The 19,161-nt window shown below is 56.1% G+C and overlaps 9 protein-coding genes across 9 annotated transcripts; 3 read left to right on the top strand and 6 right to left on the bottom strand.

The window, feature by feature from the left end:
- The first annotated feature begins 235 nt into the window (after positions 1-235).
- Positions 236-1,970, top strand: HETIRDRAFT_156949 (mitochondrial carrier protein). Its single transcript, XM_009553852.1, has 4 exons — positions 236-491; positions 564-719; positions 873-1,048; positions 1,119-1,970. Exons 1-4 carry the CDS (start codon positions 399-401, stop codon positions 1,744-1,746), a joined length of 1,053 nt encoding a protein of 350 aa, XP_009552147.1. The 5' UTR covers positions 236-398; the 3' UTR covers positions 1,747-1,970.
- Positions 1,971-2,366: 396 nt separating this feature from the next.
- Positions 2,367-3,280, bottom strand: HETIRDRAFT_329363 (uncharacterized protein; the record flags this gene model as incomplete). The annotated part of the gene is made up of 2 exons (XM_009553853.1): positions 2,367-2,962; positions 3,025-3,280. The coding sequence occupies 2 exons, from the start codon at positions 3,278-3,280 to the stop codon at positions 2,367-2,369; spliced, it is 852 nt and encodes a 283-aa protein (XP_009552148.1).
- Positions 3,281-3,438: 158 nt separating this feature from the next.
- HETIRDRAFT_106554 (uncharacterized protein) lies at positions 3,439-4,508 on the top strand (the record flags this gene model as incomplete). Its single annotated transcript, XM_009553854.1, has 3 exons — positions 3,439-3,564; positions 3,630-4,057; positions 4,112-4,508. The coding sequence occupies 3 exons, from the start codon at positions 3,439-3,441 to the stop codon at positions 4,506-4,508; spliced, it is 951 nt and encodes a 316-aa protein (XP_009552149.1).
- A 1,107-nt stretch (positions 4,509-5,615) lies between these two features.
- HETIRDRAFT_390342 (uncharacterized protein) lies at positions 5,616-7,496 on the bottom strand (the record flags this gene model as incomplete). Its single annotated transcript, XM_009553855.1, has 5 exons — positions 5,616-6,632; positions 6,797-6,940; positions 7,035-7,200; positions 7,273-7,386; positions 7,448-7,496. Coding segments are annotated over 5 exons (1,488 nt in total), but the record flags the coding sequence as incomplete, so codon positions are not given.
- Positions 7,497-8,074: 578 nt separating this feature from the next.
- HETIRDRAFT_430387 (uncharacterized protein) lies at positions 8,075-8,620 on the bottom strand (the record flags this gene model as incomplete). Its single annotated transcript, XM_009553856.1, has 1 exon — positions 8,075-8,620. One exon carries the CDS (start codon positions 8,618-8,620, stop codon positions 8,075-8,077), a length of 546 nt encoding a protein of 181 aa, XP_009552151.1.
- Positions 8,621-9,245: 625 nt separating this feature from the next.
- HETIRDRAFT_330206 (uncharacterized protein) lies at positions 9,246-10,169 on the bottom strand (the record flags this gene model as incomplete). The annotated part of the gene is made up of 6 exons (XM_009553857.1): positions 9,246-9,272; positions 9,345-9,400; positions 9,489-9,618; positions 9,698-9,782; positions 9,901-9,995; positions 10,113-10,169. The coding sequence occupies 6 exons, from the start codon at positions 10,167-10,169 to the stop codon at positions 9,246-9,248; spliced, it is 450 nt and encodes a 149-aa protein (XP_009552152.1).
- Positions 10,170-12,062: 1,893 nt separating this feature from the next.
- Positions 12,063-12,596, bottom strand: HETIRDRAFT_53889 (uncharacterized protein; the record flags this gene model as incomplete). The annotated part of the gene is made up of 1 exon (XM_009553568.1): positions 12,063-12,596. A coding segment is annotated over one exon (534 nt), but the record flags the coding sequence as incomplete, so codon positions are not given.
- Positions 12,597-13,233: 637 nt separating this feature from the next.
- Positions 13,234-13,513, top strand: HETIRDRAFT_329642 (uncharacterized protein; the record flags this gene model as incomplete). Its single annotated transcript, XM_009553858.1, has 2 exons — positions 13,234-13,371; positions 13,445-13,513. Coding segments are annotated over 2 exons (207 nt in total), but the record flags the coding sequence as incomplete, so codon positions are not given.
- Positions 13,514-17,318: 3,805 nt separating this feature from the next.
- HETIRDRAFT_119220 (uncharacterized protein) lies at positions 17,319-18,829 on the bottom strand (the record flags this gene model as incomplete). The annotated part of the gene is made up of 4 exons (XM_009553859.1): positions 17,319-17,602; positions 18,093-18,395; positions 18,473-18,688; positions 18,811-18,829. 4 exons carry the CDS (start codon positions 18,827-18,829, stop codon positions 17,319-17,321), a joined length of 822 nt encoding a protein of 273 aa, XP_009552154.1.
- Positions 18,830-19,161: the final 332 nt, after the last annotated feature.

Below are 19,161 nucleotides of genomic sequence, written 5' to 3' on the forward strand. Positions count from 1 at the left end.
CCAGGCATCTGGTATCGGCCAGAGTCCAAAACACACGACTCCAAACGGCGAACAAAAGAGCTTCGCCGGCGTGGTAATCTCGTGGCTCGGGATCGATCATAAACCAGCACGGAGAGCGTGGTCCATCTGATAAGATAAGATAGCCATGCTTGCGGCGGACCCCGCGTCCTTTGCCGAAACGTCAAGCCTGCAAGCCTCTCTCGTACAATTTGCTTTGGCGCCTCACGTTCCGACTGCATCGCCTCCATGCAACTGACCACATAACATTGAATTCTCTGCCCATCTGCGTCTCCATCCTCCGCTTTGAATTCTATCACCGTCTCCGCTTCGCTTCGCATTATACTAGACCCCGGGACTCCGACTCGTCACAACTTGTGAAACAAGCCACCCGATACCCCATGGAGACCGCCCCAGACGCATTCAACCCAGCTGTCGCAAATGACAGAGGCTCGCCCACCGAGCGCGCAGCGAAGGACATCGCTTTTGGAAGCGTGAGTCAGTCGCACGCCCCCGCCGTCTCTCCGGGAGACCCTCACTCACCCACTCTCGTACGAATATACCAGGTCGCGGGAATGGCCTCGAAAGTCCTCGAGCACCCGTTCGACCTCACCAAAGTGCGCCTGCAGGCCCAGGTCCTCGACTCTACCGCGCGCTTCAGCGGGCCGCTCGACTGCCTCGCGCAGACGTATAACAAGGAAGGCGTGCGGGGGCTCTATCGCGTGCGTCCCTTCGCCCTCTACTCTCCTCCGCCCTCATCCTCCGTCCTACACGCTCCCGCCGCTCCGTGAAGCAATGAAAATTTGCCCACAAGCGCGCGTGGTGGCGTCTGATCCGGCGCGAAGCGTCCCAATTAACGCCATTATGCCACGCAGGGTCTCCCGGCGCCCATCGTCGGCGCCATGGTCGAGAACGCGTCCCTCTTCCTCACGTACGGCGAGCTGCAGAACGCCGTGCGCGCGCTGAGCGGCCTCGCGCCGACACACGCGCTCTCCCTCCCGCAGCTCGCCCTCGCGGCCGGCGGCGCGGGAGCCATCACCAGCTTCCTCCTGTGCGTCCCTATCTATGGCGCCTCTCGCGCGATCTGTGTTCGTGCTCACGCGCAGGGCCCCGGATGACAGTACGCCGATAGAGCTCGTCAAGTGCAAGATGCAGGTCCAGATGCTCGTCTCCGCTCCCGCAGCCCTGCCCTCCGCCCCCGGCGCCGCCTCCGTGCGCTCCCTCCCCGGCCCGCTCGCCATCATCGCGCACACCTTCCGCACCACGGGCCTCCGCGGGTTCTGGCTCGGCCACACCGGCACGCTCATCCGTGAAACCGGCGGCTCCGCCGCATGGTTCTCCACCAAAGAATTCGTCGCCTCCCTACTCCTCGCGCGGCACCCGCAGCCCTACTCCCCCTCCTCCTCCTCCACCGATGATGCATATGACACACACGCAGCCGCCCGCCCGCGTGACCTCGCGTCCTGGGAGAGCGCGCTGAGCGGCGCGTGCGCGGGCGCGTCGTATAACCTCGCGCTCTTCCCCGCGGACACCGTCAAGAGCACCATGCAGACCGAGGCTGAGCTCCGCCCCGGGTCCGCCCCCGCCGGCGGTGGCGGGCGCTCGTTCTGGGGCGTCGGGCGCGAGATGTACCGCGCGCAGGGGATCCGCGGGCTCTACGCGGGCTGCGGCGTCACCGTCGCGCGCTCGATACCGAGCAGCGCGGTGATTTTTTGGATATATGACGGGTTGAAGGCGCGGTACGGCTAGAACGGGCGGGTCGACGGGCGGATGGATGTGCGGGCGGGAGATTTGCTTTGCGAGCGAGGACGATTTGCAAGTGTTAGTGTCATTGGGGCACTCATGGATATATTATACTAGATGGAGGGGCGCATTGTAGATCGACCTTGCTTTCGGTGCGTTTTTCTGTAAGTTCCATAGCGACTGCGCTCGACCGCTCGTCGAATCGTCGATCAATGTTGCGATGTCGGGAGATGGCTGTTGGTGATAAAACGGTCATATTTATTCAGGCAGGGCTATCATCATGGCCGCCTGGCGAAATGGCATCGCGTCTGACTACGATTAGGTAATCAGGAGATTGCAGGTTCGACCCCTGCGGTGGTCATTGTTGAATTGAAAGTCCTATTTTTGTTGTTAGTCCCTGGAGCAACAGATCCTCTAAGACTGGACGCTGATATACAGAATCATTTTGGATACTTGTGTGACAGCGAGACTTTTTATTAACAGTCCACAAACCGCCGCTAATAGCTGGCCCTAAGCATGCTCTATCCACACGCACTATGCTCGCATTGCAAGCAGATCATTTATGAATGATACTTCAGAGGTACTAGAGAGTAAGCATCCAAAGTTTGAGTACAAAGGGCCTGTGGTTATTGGATCGAGGAATGCTGGGGGACCCAATTCGCCAGCCTCTGTCCTCTCCACCATAGCGCTGGTCTCCCTCTTCCCAAACCAAACAGCCCTGCATTCGGTTCGGGCAGCGTGCGTTCCCAGCGCAACTCCATCTCCCCCCCTAAGATCCCTCGCGTCGACGCGAGCGCGGCGTTCCAGAAGGCCGTCCCGATCGCGCCCTCGGACATGGGAGGGGTACCTGAACTGACGTGGGGTACCGAATCGGTGTCGCGAGGGGAACGTTCGCGTGGAGAGCGAGGAGGGTCTGGGGAGGGCAGGTGGAAGAGGTAGAGCGGGACGGTGGAAGACTGGGCGGCGAGAAGGGAAGCGCGGGTGAAGGGTGACTGGGAGATGAGCAGGGCGACGACAGGGGTCAAGGGCTCTTCGCGAGGACGCGGGGCCTCTTTAGCTGCTGCGACGGCGGGCACAGCGGTGGGACGGGGGCCCTGAGCGCGGGTGCTCTCGGCGAGGAACTTGTACACGACGCCCTCGAGCTCGCGGATATACCCCGGGCCCATCTTGCGGCTCTCCGCCTTGCACTGCGCGAGGATGCGTATGCGCCTTCGGCCGGACCCTGCGCACGCACGGGCAGAACGTCGATCAGTAGCGCAGTAGCACCCAACCCACGACACACACGCACGCACGGCGTCCTGCCCGTCCCCGCCGAATCCGACACAGCTGCCGACCTACCATTGTCGTCGCGCTGCCCTAGTCTGGGGACCCACCACCATCCGACCAGATCGACCCCGCCGTCCGACTTGCCGCCGACGCGCGTGAGCGACATGGATAGGTTGTCCTGCAGGATCCGGAGAGACCGGTTTTCGAAAGCGGTCCCGCGCGCTACGGCCGATAGATGCGTGGAGACATAGTATCTGATGCAGGTGGGGTGCATCGGCGTCGCCTTGGTCGCTTGCTTGTGGGGGCGGCGCGTAAGAGTCTGTGAGAGCAGGTGCAAGCGACGCAGTACAGCAGTAGTCATGATGTTTCTCACGCGATGCGGCCTGTCTTTGTTTGCGCGACAACACTACACCTTTCTCCAGTCTGGGACTCATGTCCTCCTCTGAGACCCCTATCGACTACAGCCTCGAGTTCGAGCGCGACGCTGACGGCAACCCTATTGGAGACCAATTCACAAGCTTCAAGATGACGGCTCGTGCCAGAGCCTGCCGCCGGCAGGTTAGCCGTTCTTGTTACTATCATCGCCGCACCTCGCTGCACTGGCCTGATGTGCATTCTCCAAGAGTTTCATCGAAGCCACGAAACACCGAACACCTACTGCCCAACTTCCGGATGACGGCAATGTCAGCCGAAATAAGGATGCCGATATCCTGCACTTTGGTTTTGCACTCAGCGTCGAGCAGATCATGCGCTCCGCCGAAAAACATGATCTCTTCATGAAGCCCCGGTCTGACGATCCGGACCTCGTGTACATCTCCGCCATACCTGGCATGCGCGTGCACCTGGCGAAAACGTGTAATGCGGTGCTATTTTACCATATGCCATTCACCGTGACCGGCCAACCGTGCATGTTCGCGCTGTATTCCAACTACACGATGGAAAGGTACCAGCTGTGCGAACAGGACGAGAAGGAGGTGATCGAGATCCTCCAGACGGAGCTAGGAATTGTCGAGGACCCGATGTGGTACTGGGACAGATGCCACAATCCTTGGTGAGCTCTTGCGCATGGTGAGTCTTGTTTCACATCTATATTATTCATGCAAAGCAGCCAAATGCTGAAGGACGATACAATCGGGTCTACCCTCTTATTGGCTTTGCCCCCTTACCGTTACTGTGCCATTGCTTGCATCGTACACCAGCTGGGCTTGCACAGCGTCGCCGCGCTCAACTCACAGGAGTTTCGCTCTTCCTCCCCCGTCTCCGCGCACGAGGGACGAGAGCTCAAATCCGCCCCGAGCTCCGGCGCGCTCGCATGCCCCAGAGGAGGCCGCGGGGGCGCGTTTGCGCGTGCGTGCGCCGGCCGCGCGAGACGAGCAAGCGGCGAGCGTTCGGGGCCAGCGGGCCAGCCCGTCGAGAGAGAGCCAGCGTACACGTCCACGGGCGTTCACCGACGCCGATCGTGCGCGACTCGCACCTCGCACCTCACACCATCTGGTGGATAGCGAGTTTTTTCTATCTCGCTATAAATAAGAAAATGAATTTCTCAAACCGGTCTCCTTTGCGTGCTATTCATTAGCGTGCGCGAGCACCGACACCTGATCGTCTTTAATTTGCCCCGTCCTCCGCCCCCTGCCAGTCGCGCGCGCGTCACGAGAACAGAACACACCCGCTTTTGCCACTCCCCCGGCACACCAAAGAGCCAACATTCCCCCCGGTGGCGCCGCTGCACACGTTCGTATCAGCCCCGCGTACTACAGGCATCCGCCCAACCGAGCATCATACAAGGTGCAAGTAAGAGCGAGAGCGAGTGGGTACATATTCAGCAGTGTGCGTGTGCGTGTGCGTGTGCGAGGCGTTGCGATGAGAGGTGATGAGATGTGAACGGCACGCGCCGGATGGCATTCTGCGGGGGTATCATGGCTATGGCTACGGCTACGGCTACGGCTACGGCTACGGCTAAGGACGGGCGACGCGGACGCGCGCGGTCATGGTCATGGCGGCGGCGGCGGGGTGCGGCCGAATGGCAGCCTATGGCGCACGCCCGGGAGATGGCCTGCGCAGCGGCGCGAGGGCCGGAGGGCGAAAGGGCAGAAGGCGCGCGTTAGCTGCTACGACGCGAAGACGCTACGTCGCACGGGGTGCACGGTGCGTGTGCGTGTGGTGGTGGTGGTGGTGGGAGACGCACCGAATACGACGAGGGGGGCCCACGCGGTGAGGAGGAGCGCGACGTGCTGCGTGCCGAAGGGCGCGGGCGGGCGGTGGCGCGCGAGGTCTACGAGCGTCGAGAGGGACGCGAGGAGGACGACGGTGAAGAACGACCTGCGGGCGCGCGCGCGGCGGTGCGTTCGTGCGTTCGTGAAGCGTTAGCGCGCGGACGATGGGGGCACGGCGGTGCAGGCGCGAGGCGGAGCAGGCGGGCAGGCAGGGAGACACGGGAGACACGGGAGACGGGAGACGGGACGTACAGCTTGAACACGGTCAACCGCCAGATCGCCGACCGGAGGTCGGTCGACGGCCGCACAGACTGGTGCCGCGGCGCGCGCGCACCCGCGCCCAGGAACCGCCCATACGCAAAGCACTCGCGCGGCGGCTGCCGTGGGGGCGGCCGCGGCGACAGGGGCAGGGACAGCGCGCGCCCTGCAGAGGCGCCCTTCGCGCTGGGCCCGTGGTCGTCGTTGTCCTGATATTCGTCGTCGCCGTCGTCGTCGCGCGCCCACCGCAGCACCTCGAGCGTGATCTCGTCCCCCGCGTCCCCCATCTTTGCCCCCGCCTCCTCCTCGCGCGCCTCGTCCGAATCCGCCCGCGCGCCAGCGACGCCAACAAGACCCGCCAGCGCAGACGCCTCGCGATCTACCATCGCCGCCCCCGCCCCCGCCCCCGCCGGGCCCGGGGGGACCGCAAACGCGTCGTACGCGCCGAACGCGCCGGGGTCGGGGAACGCGGGCATGTACCGCGCGGCCGGGTCGCTGCTCGGGGCGCCGGCTGGGCCGTGGCGAGGGCGCGGGAGCGGCGGCGGGACGGGGGCGAAGGTGATTGGAGACGGGGAGGGCGAGCGGCGCGAGGAAGTGGTGGTGGCAGTGGTGGTAGCGGTAGTTGTAGTTGCGAGGGAGGCGTGCGTGGATGCGGGGGAGGGAGAAGGCGGGGGAAGGGACGGGGGAAGGGGAAGAGAGAAGGGCGGGAGGATGGAGAGATCGAGTGGGGGGAGCGGCGGCGGCGGTGTGTGTGTATGTGCGTGCGTGTGCGTGTGTTGGGAGAGGGAGGCGTGGAGGGTGGATTCGGAGGCGGAGGCGGAGGCTTTTGTCGAGGATGGAGCGGGGTGGGGATGGGGTGTGAGAGGGAGTGGAAGAGCGTGAGGATGGATATGAGGATGAGGAAGAGGAAGAGCGTGGGGGAGCGGGGACGCCGGGCGCTTCACGTCCAATCGCACGTCAGCCGGCTCGAACGCCGCCGCCGCTGAGGATGAATACGGCAGCGAGCGCGTGAACGACGGGCGCGACGCATGGGTGTATCTCCAGCGGCGCGTCTGGCTATGCATCTTGATGATGCGGCAGCCCGTGAGGGAGGAGAGGACGAGGGATGGGGCGGCGAGGAGGAGCGGGGCGCCGGCGTAGCTGAGCAGGCGGGGCCTGCCGTCGAGGAGCGGGGCGGGTCGGCGGTGCGGAGGTGGGGCGATAGACGGTGTGATAGACGGTGTGATAGACGGTGTGACGGGTGGGTGATGGGGATTCGGGGGTGGGTCGATAATGATGAATGAAGTGATTTGATGGGTGATGGGTGATGGGAGACGCACCAGAGGGGGCTCGTGGCGTCGCAGTACATGTCGTTGGACGGCCGCACGGCGTCGAGGCGGAGGATGACCGTGAGGTAGGCGGCGAACGCGGCGGCGGGGAACACGCCGACGAGCCAGAGGTACCCCGCGCGCCAGGCGAGGGGCCTATGTACGAGCACGACGGCGCCGACGAGGCGCGAGGATGAGCGCGCGCTCTGGCGGGGGATCGGTAACATGGGGGCGGGGGTATGGTACGCACGAGGGTGTGTTCTGGAGGCGCTGGGGCCTGTGGACGGAGAGGTAGAGCGCGGCGGTAAAGGAGGCGCAGACGCCGGCGAGGACGTGGCCGGAGACGGACATGAGGGCGGTCTGTGCGACGCAGAATGCGTGCGGCATGCGGTGCGTGTCCATGCGCCATATCATGCCTGCGGACGGGGGCAGTGAGCGAGGACGTGCGCGTGTGGGAGGGGACGAGGGGGGACGAGTTGGGGACGCACCGAGGCAGAAGGCGCCCTGGAGGACGGTGACGGCGAGGCAGTAGAGCACGGGGGCCCAGGCTGCGCCGACGGCGTGCGCGAAGGGGATGAGCACGGCCCAGGCGCTCGCGGTGCCTGTGCGGCGGCCAGCAGTGAGGCGAGTGAGCAGACGAGTGCGGGACGACGGGGGACTGACCGAGGACGGAGAGGACGAGCCAGAGGACCTTGAGTGCGAGGGGGAGCATCGTCGACGTCCCTGCCAACGCGCCCCCGACCCGTGTTATAAAGCAAACGCGCGCCGCTGCTCCCCCAAGGGTCGTCGGCTGCCCGGTCCGCCTGGCCACCCACCGTGGCGTCCTCTCGTATCTGCGATCCCCTCGCCCCCCCACGCACCAGCTGCCAACTGCCAGCGCACTCCCCGCCCTCGCAAGGCATCGACTCGCTTTCCGAGGACCCTCGTCCGCCGTCGTTTGAGCACGTCTGAGGATCCAGCAATGTGCCGCCGCGAGCCGCCTCCGTGGACCGCGGCGCGACTCGAGGCCAGGCGCGCCAACGACGCCTGATGGCCTGATGCACGAGGCCGCTGCTCCATCAGTGCCCCATCCAATGTAACTTACTCACTTCCTTATGCGCTGATGGGCGAGCAGAGCACAGTCTAGCACAGTGCCCGTCAGGGAAAGAGCCTGATTGGCGTCGACGACGCTGTCCATGGCAACCGTCCCGCCGTGACACACGCGCGCGCTTTTTTACCTACTTTTACCTTCATCGACTTGCGGATCGGAAGCGGAAGCGCACGACGGCGACCAGCCAGCGCGTACTGTACTTACTGTAGGTACAACAAACCATCGGAGGCCGTCCAAGCACAGCACAGTGCCGCCAGAGCTCTCCGCCTCCGCGCCGAACACGGGAACGCCACCGTGCAGGACGCCCGCAGGCCCGTCCGAGGCTTATACGCTCGATGCGCTCGTCGACGCGACTTCGAGACTCGAGCATCCCGCCTCGCCTCCCCTCGCGAGGCGTTGCGCGTACGATACCACGAGTACCCCACCGGCCTCCTGCGTCGTCGCATCGCGGCGCAGGCGTCGCCAGAACGACAGTACAGGACAGCGCAGCAAGTCGTGTAGAATACCACAGGCCCAAGCCTCCCGCCGATCCCGCGTCGCTGGCCTGGCGCTTGGCCGTGCGAAGGCTTGACAGTGGCGTGACCCGTTCCCTCCCCGACGTCCCTCCATCGCTGCAGTATGCGCGGCCCCTCGAGCATTCCATAGTCGCTCGATCGACGTGCGTGCATCGCGCACGTCCACGTGATGTTGTCCCTGCTGCGGTGCTGCTTTGCCTCGGGTGGGAAACGAGCAGACGAGCGCGTCATCGCCGTCGAGCCTTTCAGATCGCACCTCGATCGGGACGCGGGATCGGAGCACCCAGGCCAGAGCAGCGATGCGTGGTTATATAGTATAGTTATCTAGTATGTTGATGTACTTAGGGATTGCAGTAGGGACCTGCAGGGCTGAGAAGCGCACAGGGCGGGTTGTGTGCTGTGTATGTACTCTACGGTATCCGTAAATGAGTTGCTTTGTCGGTCCGAGGTGCGCTTCCGAGGCGATCTGACTTGCATACGTAGCATCGGTCGCGTTTTGCGGGCCCTCGCGAACCTCGTGCACTTCTCATCCTTATTTACACTTCACGCATGGTGGACACCCACCAGAGAGCCCTTGAGAACCATGTGTTGAGACACGCGCGGTCGGTGGGAGCGTCAGGCGGACGCGCCCGCGCGCGCGTACGTTCATTCGACTCGATAGGGATGGATAAAAGATACACGGATACATGGTTGGCATGATGGGAGCGGCGTCTAGCGAACGATTAGATACTTGTCCCCGAGTCGAGGTGGGGACGGTGGGTTGGCGTTGGGCGATGGCGATGGCGATGGCGATGGCGGCGGATACTGGTCGAAGTGACGGGGTGACGGGAGAGGGCGCGCGGCGGCGGCGCGGGTGTTATATTCCACGGCGGGAGACGAACGTCTGGGTCGTCGCGAGGTGCGGGTCAGTGGGGAGTGGGCGGGGCACGTGTGCGTGGAGTGCGGGCGGGCTCACCTCGAGGTCTTGCGACGTCGCGACCGCGAGCACGAATTTGCGGTCGTAGTCCGTCACTGCCAGGCGGCACGGGACGCCGGTCAGATTCCGTACGCGATTCGGGACTCGGGAGAGAGCGCGGGGTTAAGGGGAAGGGGGACGCACCGAGGGCGAAGATGTTGCGCGCGAGGAAGCGCTCGACGTCGGCGAGGGGCGTGTCGGGCGTGATGACGGTGTAGGGGTTCGTGGAGGGCGAGCGGTTGAACTTGGTCATGTGGGACGCGACTTTGTCGGACTGCGGGCGCGGTCGGGCGGTCAGCGTGCGCGCGCGCGTACACGCGCGCGAACGGATGGATGAGGGATGGGGAGCTCACGGGTGTCGCGGCGCCTGCTTCCCACTTCTTCTTGAGTTCGGCCACGTCGACGTATCCGAGGGGTTTGCGCTTGCGATCGAGCACGCTTCGGGAGGAGCGCGGTAAGCGAGAGAGAGGGGGAGGGGGGGAGAGAGAAGGGAGGAGAGAAAGAAGAGCCCGGGCACAGCTCGGGGAGGAGGGAGTGGGAGGCTTCCGTGACGTACGGGATGTGCGAGAAGTCTCTGTCGTACGCGAGCTCGATCGCGCGGGAGATGCCCTCGTCCTGCGGGAGCGCGAACGCGGGCGGCAGCTGGAGGTCCTGCGGGACGGCCACAAAAAAAAAAGCAAGCGTGTCAGAGGGCGCCACGGCGTGTAGAGAGGAAGAGAGAAGAGAAGATGTGGGCGTCTGTGTGCGATGTGGGGGCGGAGGACCGACCTCGACGACGGCGCCGCGGTACTTGTCTGGCGGGGGCAGGTTCGGGGCGGACGACATCGGTGCTGGTGCGGTGGGTGTGGGTGTCGAGGTCGTGGAGGTCGTGGAGGTCATGGAGGACGCCGCTTGGGGCATGAAGGAGAAGCGAGGAGGAAAGCGAGGAGCGGTGCAGAGCAGAGCAGAGCAGGACGGGCGGCGCGGTCGAGGCGGACATGACATCTGGGCGGAGGAAGTCACGTGCACAGACCCTGCAGCTTGCTCCTTCTGTCCACGCACGCGTCTGCACAACACACATCTCATCCTGCTCTCCATGTCGACGCGTTGATGAGCATGGGTATGCTCTAGGCACCAATACCCCACTTTTCGCAGCTTTTCAGTATTCTTTGACCATTTGGCATACTTAGGACTGACCGATCCCGATCCGTTCGGCGATCTCAGCCATTTGTCAGGTGCCGACTTTCCATTTAGACCTCCGCACAGTCATTCGGAGCTGTTCACAGTCATCCTATCCATCTATCATCACTCTCAGCAGTAGGGGCTCCCCACAGACTGTCGCGGCCGATCGCCGATCGGTTCGGTACACTTCACATGGTCGGCACATTCGGTCGGCTTCGGTGTCCCGAATCGGAGGCAGCCGAACACTTTGTTGACTCAGAACGGATCTGTCTTTCTATCTCTTATCGTCCTTATGCCTTCTGTTGACCTATCCTTTGTTATCTTCAGAGCTCCCAAGTTTCTAAATGGTTTACCCATGTGGCATGTGGTTCTTATCTCCAGGTCCATGTGGACTCACCTTGGCAATCTCTCCACTTATTTAGACTTTAGAGTTATTGCTTCTTATCTTATAGTGTTTGCAACATCACTCCCTTATCTTCTTTACCTTTGATCACTCTTGGCACGCATTTCCGATTGCTCTATGCCTCTGCCGATCTCCTTATCTTGTACCTGTTTGGACTTACTATAAAAGGGCACCTATGGCTTTGCAATATATCAGCTTTGGCTCCCCCCTTGTTCCGATTCCATTTGTGCGCTTGTGTCCATGAGACTTTGAGCCATTGCCTTCCAATCCTTGTTCGCATTTTGCCCTTTTGTTTGTGTTGTTGCGTTCGATCACAGCCCTCCGCCAGAGCCCTCGTCGTCTTGCTCTCTCCCTCTCATCTAGTTTGTCATCCTCTGCCAGGGTCTAGTGTGGCCTTGCACCCATTCCCTTCCCTTTGCATCCCGATCAAATCCCGATCAAACATCGACCGACCGACCGACCGACCTACCGACCGACCGACCTACCGACCTACCGACCGACCGACCGACCGACCGACCGACCGACCTACCAACCGACCGACCTACCGACTGACCGACCTACCGACCGACCGACCGACCGACCGACTGACCTACCGACCAACCGACCGACCGACCGACCGACCGACTTACCGACCTACCGACTTACTGACCTACCGACCGACCTACCGACTGACTGACCAACTGAATACTTTGATTTTGGAGTTGTTTGTTCACTACACTCCGAACACTTTTAGTACGCTCCCTTGTTGGTTGTTGCACAGCTTATAGTTCCTTGCACACTAGAACTAGCTCCTGCCTACCTGCGCTTGTAGGGGTGTTTCTTGGGTGTGTTTCGCACTCAGAGGCATCACTAGCGTATCAGCGTCCAACGGGCGACGATGACGAGCCGCAGGAGCCGAAGCCCATCCGCCGCCGCCTCCACAAGGCGACCATCAACCGCATCGCTGCGGGCGAGGTGCGTCTGCATGCCGCGCGGGGCCGTCTCGCACAGGCGTGGGCTCTCTAATACTTGTGCCCGCGAAAAGTGTTTGAACAGGTGACTGTGACATGACATGTCTCCTAGTTTCTGACTGTCTCCTAAGAGCAATTGTGAATGGATCGACAATTTGATAGTCTTTATGAAGAGCTAGGAATGTCTTTTATATAATACAGTAGTTAGAATCTTGTATGCCAGCCTTTTGCTGCCTGAACTTGTGCAACTCTCTCTGACATCTTCCCGGTATGTCTCTGAATCTCCTCTTCTATAATTTCTTCCCATGCATGCTGTGCTGCTAACCATAGGTTCTCGAGAGAATTACTGGCACCTGGGGTATCAGCAACACAGTTTTTGAGCAGCAGCCATAATGGCTCGATAGGGTTAAGATCGGGTAAAGATGGAGGATGTGTTAGGGGTGTGATGCCCAGTTTCAACCAAGCAGATTTTGTGAGGCGGCTTGTGTGGGCTGGTGCTCCATCTTTGACAACAAGCATGAGATGTATCTGCTGCTGCTCCATCCTATCGAAAAAATCCTTTAGAGGCCCTTCAAGAACCTGTGCAACATACTCTTTTGCACCCAAGCCTCCACCTTGTCTTTGGCCCTTCTCACTTATGGTTGCAGGCAGGAATTCCAGCTTGATCAGCAGACCTTTCACACCATGTGCAATACACCCCCATACCATGATGGATTTGTGACCACTCTTGAAGGTTGGCTATATGTTCTCAGGAAGAAATTCTTCACCTAGTAATCTCGTCACTCTCCTGTGCCCTGGCCTCTCTCCTAACTCCAACTTTGCCTCATCAGTCCAGATAACCTCATTCCAATCCCTTGTCATATTCTCCTTTGCCCAAATGAGATGTTTCCAGACAGCTGCTAGTGATAGGAAGGGCTTGCGACGTGCAACTCAACGATGATAGCCAGCAGAAGTTGCTATGGTGCGAACTTGTTGGGATGTTACATGTTCAACATGCTCGGAAATAATGGGATAAGGGTCCAGACGGTGTGTATGGATCTCATGAAGGACCCTGCACTGTGTGCGGCCATCAATGATATGTGGCCAGCCAGATCGAGGGAGACTGTGTTGGGTATGGAACTGGTTCTCGTGAGTGACAGTATAATGGCATGCCCAGACAGAAGCACCAGTCAAGGAAGCAATTTTTCGATATGAGTATCCAAGATCATGCAAAGCAAGGATTTGACCTCTTTTTGAGGGTGTAAACTCAGTGGTTCCAGCAGGAGGCATGAATTTCTTAAGACTAATAAGGCTCAGCAACTCATATAGAAGCTTCACATGACGGTGTTCAAACACTTTTTGCGGGCACAAGTACATTGACACATTTTGTATGTAAATTATACACAGGCCCGTGTCGGCGCTCAAGGAACTCATTGAGAATAGCCTCAACATGGGCACGACGTCCATCCGCATCACCATCAAGAATGGCGGCCTGAAGCTGCTGCAGATCCAGGACAATGGGTACGGGATCAAGGTCAGCCTCCGAGTCACCCTGCCGTCATGCTGTGTGCACGACATTTACCTATCGGCATTGTTCCCTCACAAAGAAAGTGGATCTGCCCATCCTCGCGTGGTGCTTCACCACGTCCAAGCTCTCCTCCTTCTCCGACTTGTGACGTATGGCTTCCATGGCAAGGTACTTGCCTCCATCTCACACGTCGCGAACCTCTCGGTCATCACCAAGACGAAGTCAGACGCATGTGCATAGAGGTACATGCCTGTCTGTAATGCACCAACTTGAGTCGAGTCCTGAGCTGGCGTCTCTGTGCACTTGGACTGGCAAAGCACATCTTCGTCAGTGTCGTCGATCTGTAGAAGGAGCTCAGCCTCATGTGGTACTCCACAAAACTGTACCTCGTTGGCCACGGTGTACTAGCATACGTTACATAGCAAAAAGGGTGAATGCATATAAGGAGTACACGAGCACGATGCCTCAGATGCTACATGGAATTAAATTGCTCGCGCTTTGCTCTTCTTTACTGCAGAAGCCATACTACCTGGAATGGGTTGGCCTCTAGAGTGGAGTGGGTGAAGGCAAGTGGATATTGATGGACAAAAATGGATCTCCGCTATCAGGTAAAGTGCGAAGAGGTTTGTTGTTGCCTGACACAACTGAGCGCTTTGAACGTCTGCGGGGGGCAACAGGAAGTGAATCGGCACGTTTTGATCGCTTGCGTGCACAGTTTTTTTGTACTCGGATGTTGGAACAATTGGTGAGGGAAGATCAAAATCACCCTTCAATACTGCAACATTAAGATCATTGGGCCATCGCTCAGTGGCAATTATGCTTTCAATATATTCCCTAGCAGCTTTCTATGCATGCGAAAAATAATGAGCTGTGGGACATGGATCTCAGGTCATTTCAAGGGCTTACTATATGTTCATCAAGAGCAGTGTGATGATTGCCTGGCGGTACTTGGAAGAACGAAGGTTGAAATGAGAACCCAATGGCCGATGTGATATCATTCAAAGCCTTCAGAAACAATGGGGCAAAGTCTTTAAATTCCTGTTGGAATATTGGCTCGCCATAGTATAGTGGCTCAGGAACGATGGGAGAATCTTGTGATTAGTGCAAGTGCTGCCTTTTGTGAGCCCGACCAGGTAGTGTGCATAGTGTAGACAATATTGTAGATGATTCTCCCTCAGACGCAGTAGTAGATAGCCTAGTATACTTTAACAAGCTGAAGAACGTGCCGATGATCAGAAAGCAAAAGATTTCATCTCCAGCATGATGACTAAACGCAAACAGCGCTTGTTGGTTTACTTGCAGAAGGTGATTTGAGATCATCTCCATTGACGTGCGCCTCACCTCCAGAGTATCCCAACCTTCATCAAGTGCAAGGGGCTTGATCTCTAACAAAAAAATCAGCCAAGATTTCCTATACAGAGCACCTAAGTTGCCACAGTATTGGAGAAAGGTAATCAATGCAGCAAGGTCTGGACTCCTACATTCATGATAATTCTTGGTACCTTTGGCTTTGCCATGAACAAAGAATAGATGAGGATGGCAGGCAAAGGTTATATCTCCAGATGGGTGTTCCGAGATAGTACAGTAGTCAGTGAGAATACGGCCATAGAGTGCATATAGGGGGGCTTCCATCTGGTTAAAAGAAGAAGCATGCCACATACCGCATATTGCCCCCAATTATCCCCAGGGGATATTCAGGGTATATTAGCAACAATTCTTGAATATACCCGGAATATACCAAGGAGGGAATATCCCCCAAATATCCCCTAGTCATTCCTAACTAGGAGATGACCCTGACCTATGCGCATTGCCAGATCCGGACATGTCAAAATTTCTTTAAGTTATCCTTCTTCCCTGGACACCCCATTGCATATATCTCCACAGCTCTCAATAAACACCTGTTTTTTTACACATGTCCTCAAGAACCAAGAATCCTGACCCTTTTTTCAAAGAATGCCCTTGTAAATGATGCCATGCACAAACACTGCCTCTCCGCCAGCACTGCCGCACCATTTATCGACACCTCTAATGTCAACACACAGATATGCTGACTGTAGCACTTTTAGTGGCAAGAAAAAAAAAGGGTCCGGTGAAGCGAGTACAAGAGAAACCATTCAATACCAGATAGCAGGGCACTATGGATAGGCTAGATGAAGAGTGCCAACTCTGAAGTAGCACACCAATGAACCTTGGTGAGTTTTATTCCCTCCAAAAAATTCTTTTGGATGCTCTAGTACTATTGCTAATGTTTAAATCCTTATTTTACAAGATGATGCAGGACAGGCTAGTATATATACGTCCAATGCTTTGTCGGACATGAGTGTAATGCATCTGCTACTACTGACAACCTTGAGAAGGCCCAACCTAACTTGTTTGCAGACCACGGTGATATGCTAGTGATGCCTCTGAGTGTGAAACACACCCAAGAAACACACCTATAAGCGCAGGTAGGCAGGAGCTGGTTCTAGTATGCAAGGAACTATAAGCTATGCAACAACCAACAAGGGAGCATACTGAAAGTGTTTGGAGTGTAGCAAACAAACAACTCCAAAATCAAAATATTTGGTTAGTTGGTTGGTTGGTTGGTTGGTTAGTCAGTCAGTTGGTTGGTTGGTTGGTTAGTTGGTTAGTTAGTTGGTTAGTTGGTTGGTTGGTTGGTTGGTTAGTTGGTTGGTTAGTTGGTTGGTTGGTTGGTTGGTTGGTTGGTTGGTTGGTTGGTTAGTTGGTTGGTTAGTCAGTTGGTCAGTTGGTCAGTCGGTATTTGATTGGGATTTGATTGGGATGCAAAGGGGAGGGAATGGGTGCAAGGCCACACTAGACACTGACAGAAGATGACAAACTAGATGAGAGGGAGAGAGCAAGATGTCAAGGGCTCTGATGGAAGGCTGTAATCAAATGCAACAACACAAAAAAAGAGGCAAAACGTGAATAAGGGTTGAAAAGCAATAGCTCAAAGTCTTATAGACACAAGCACACAAATGGAATTGGAACAAGGGGGGAGCCAAAGCTAATGTATTGTGAGGCCATAGGTGCCCTTTTATAGTAAGTTTGAACAGGTACAAGATAGGGAAATTAGCAGAGGCATAAAGCAATTGGAAATGTGTGCCAAGGGCAATCAAAGGTAAAAAAGATAAGGGAGTGATGTTGCAAACACTATAAGATAAGAAGCAATAACTCTAAAGTCTAAATAAGTGGAGAGATTGCCAAGGTGAGTGCACATAGACCTGGTGATAAGAATCACATGCCACATGGGTAAACTATTTAGAAACTTGGGAGCTCTGAAGATAACAAAGGATAGGTCAACAAAAGGCATAAGGATGATAAGAGATAGAAAGACAGATCCATTCTGAGTCAACAAAGTGTTCGGCTGCCTCCGATTTGGGACACTGAAGCCGACTGAATATGCTGACCATGTGAAGCATACTGAACTGATCGGCGATTGGCCATGACAGTCTGTGGGGAGCTCCTAGTGCTGAGAGTGATAATAGATGGATAGGATGACTGTAAACAGCTCCAAATGACTGTGCGGAGGTCTAAATGGAAAGTTGGCACTTGACAAATGGCTGAGATTGCCAAACAGATTGGGATCGGTCAGTCCTAAGTATGCTGAACAGTCAAAGAATACTGAAAAGCTGCAAAAAGTGGGGTATTGGTGCCTAAAGAACACCCATGCTCATTAATAGATCATTCTATCCTAGGCACAAGATTCTGCTAAAATCTGCTCCCTTACCCATAGTCATCCAGTACTCATGCTCCCCTATTTTATTCATAGAGAGAGGTTTGGGAAGGGTCCTACTATCTTGTGCAATATCCATCCAATTGTAGCACAGGTTTCATATCATCATCTGATAGCAGCCAAGCCCCTTCACCTTGAGTGCCAAGTGTTATATTTCATATATACCACTTACTGACAGGATAGGATTGAGATGCACTCCAGCATCCCTGTGATCTTGCTATTCCCTCCCCTTCTTCACCTTTGCCTTGAAAGTTTCCATCTCTATCTTCCAGTCAGTCATCTGTCCTATCATGTTGACCAGCTTTCCTTCAAGCTCATTATTTCTTGTAGTTGCCTTAGTTAACTCTCTGCACAAGACTTTAAGATTGTGGCTCATAGACATCATCATTGTGCTAGGAAATGACTCAACCATATCTTCAACCATCCACTTGACCCTTGGGAACTGAAACTTGAGCTTTGAAAGTCTATCAAGTATGTTTTTGACCACAAAACCCTTTTTATCTATTTAAATTTATACTAATGAGTTGTTTATGTTTCCCTTTACACCACAATCTCACCTATAGACCCCACTGCATTGGGTTTCATCAGGGCCAGAGAGGATTCCCTTATAGGTGCTTGGATTGCTCTTATGGCCATCCCACAACCTCTGCCTCTTAGAAGTGTTGGTGCACAACTCATGCCAAGTACCGGAGTGCCTCGCAGTGGGGTGCTAGGGCCTCGACCTGTGCTCCTTGTTGGGATTAGATGAGTACTCCCTTGCTCTCACATAGGTGTTCCTCATCCAGTGTCATAAACGGGGACTGCTGACGGTGCCTTGAACAATCTTGATGTTGGCTGTGCACTCTCATGCATGCTGTAAGATCCAGGTTCAATAGTTGGTGCAGGAATGTGTCTGTGCATGAGTGCACCTTAATGGGATCAACGGAGGTCAGTTGGCTGTGAATGCATGGATGAAAGTGCAATTATCAATGCATGAGTAGCGAGAACAGACTAAAGGGTGGGTGCAAGTAGGGTGGGGTGCATTTGAGACTTAGAAGGATTAGTGTTGGCACTGGCAGTGTTAGCACAGGTGTGCCAGGTTCATGGAGTGGTTTCAGAATTAGCTTTGGTGGCTGTTGTGTTAGAACTGGTGTGACAATAGTAGCAGCAACACCGAGCAATGTTGCCACAGCAGTAGCAACCTCACAGGACAGTGCTGCTATAACATCAACTGGTGCTGCTGCAATAGTAGCAGTAACCTCATAGAATGGTCTTGCCACAATAGCAGCAGGAGCATTCTCCTGAGCTAATTGCACTGTTGAGGGCATGCACATAAGTATTGCAGTCTGTAAGTGCATTGTTCCATCTTGTTAACCATTGCTCAACACTAACCTTTTGCTGAATATGGTGTCTTGAAAGAATCCTTTTTACGAGGCGCAGGTTTCCTGTTCATTGAGGTGTCATGCTTGTGCATCCCTACTGCCTGCAAACTCATAGGGTGCTTGGCATGATGCTTCTTTGGGTCGTCTTGATGTGGTGATATGCTAGAGGTGGCTCTGAGTGCCAAGCACAATACCAAAACAACCTGTAATGTAGGGGGTGCTGGAGCTAGTATCTAATACACAAGGAATTGTTAGTGATGACTTTAGAAATCAATGGTGCACTGGGAAGCAGCGAGGAGTGTGGGATTATAGCACCTAAATGGTTTTGGGACTGCACTAAACACTGACTGAATATTTGGTTGGTCATGTTGGCGATTCAGTTGTTAATGAGAAGGTAGTGTTGCAGCTGACAGCTACGTGCTTCAAGAGCCACATGGGACTCTGACAATATACAAAAAAGGGGGGGACAAGGGGTATGAGCGAAGAAATGAGGACAAACACAAATAAGGCTAAACAACAAGGATGACAAGTTTTAGGAGTCAACAAAGACAATTTCAATGGTTAAGACAAGTGCAAATGAGTTCTGAACTGTGGGGTGCAAAAGCTAGTTTATTCCAGAGTTGTATGTAGGTTTTTATAGTAAACTGAGCCCCTAAGTAAAATACCAAACACAAAATGAAAGTAGGTGTCAAATGGGCA

This window comes from Heterobasidion irregulare (assembly GCF_000320585.1).
Source record: "Heterobasidion irregulare TC 32-1 unplaced genomic scaffold scaffold_12, whole genome shotgun sequence".
Classification (NCBI taxonomy): Eukaryota; Fungi; Basidiomycota; class Agaricomycetes; order Russulales; family Bondarzewiaceae; genus Heterobasidion; species Heterobasidion irregulare.

Coding starts and splice junctions, on each gene's coding strand:
- HETIRDRAFT_156949 (XM_009553852.1), top strand. CDS start 399: ATGGAGACCGCCCCAGACGCATTCAACCCAGCTGTCGCAAATGACAGA. Junction 492..563: donor AGGACATCGCTTTTGGAAGC/GTGAGTCAGTCG, acceptor CGAATATACCAG/GTCGCGGGAATGGCCTCGAA. Junction 720..872: donor GCGTGCGGGGGCTCTATCGC/GTGCGTCCCTTC, acceptor TATGCCACGCAG/GGTCTCCCGGCGCCCATCGT.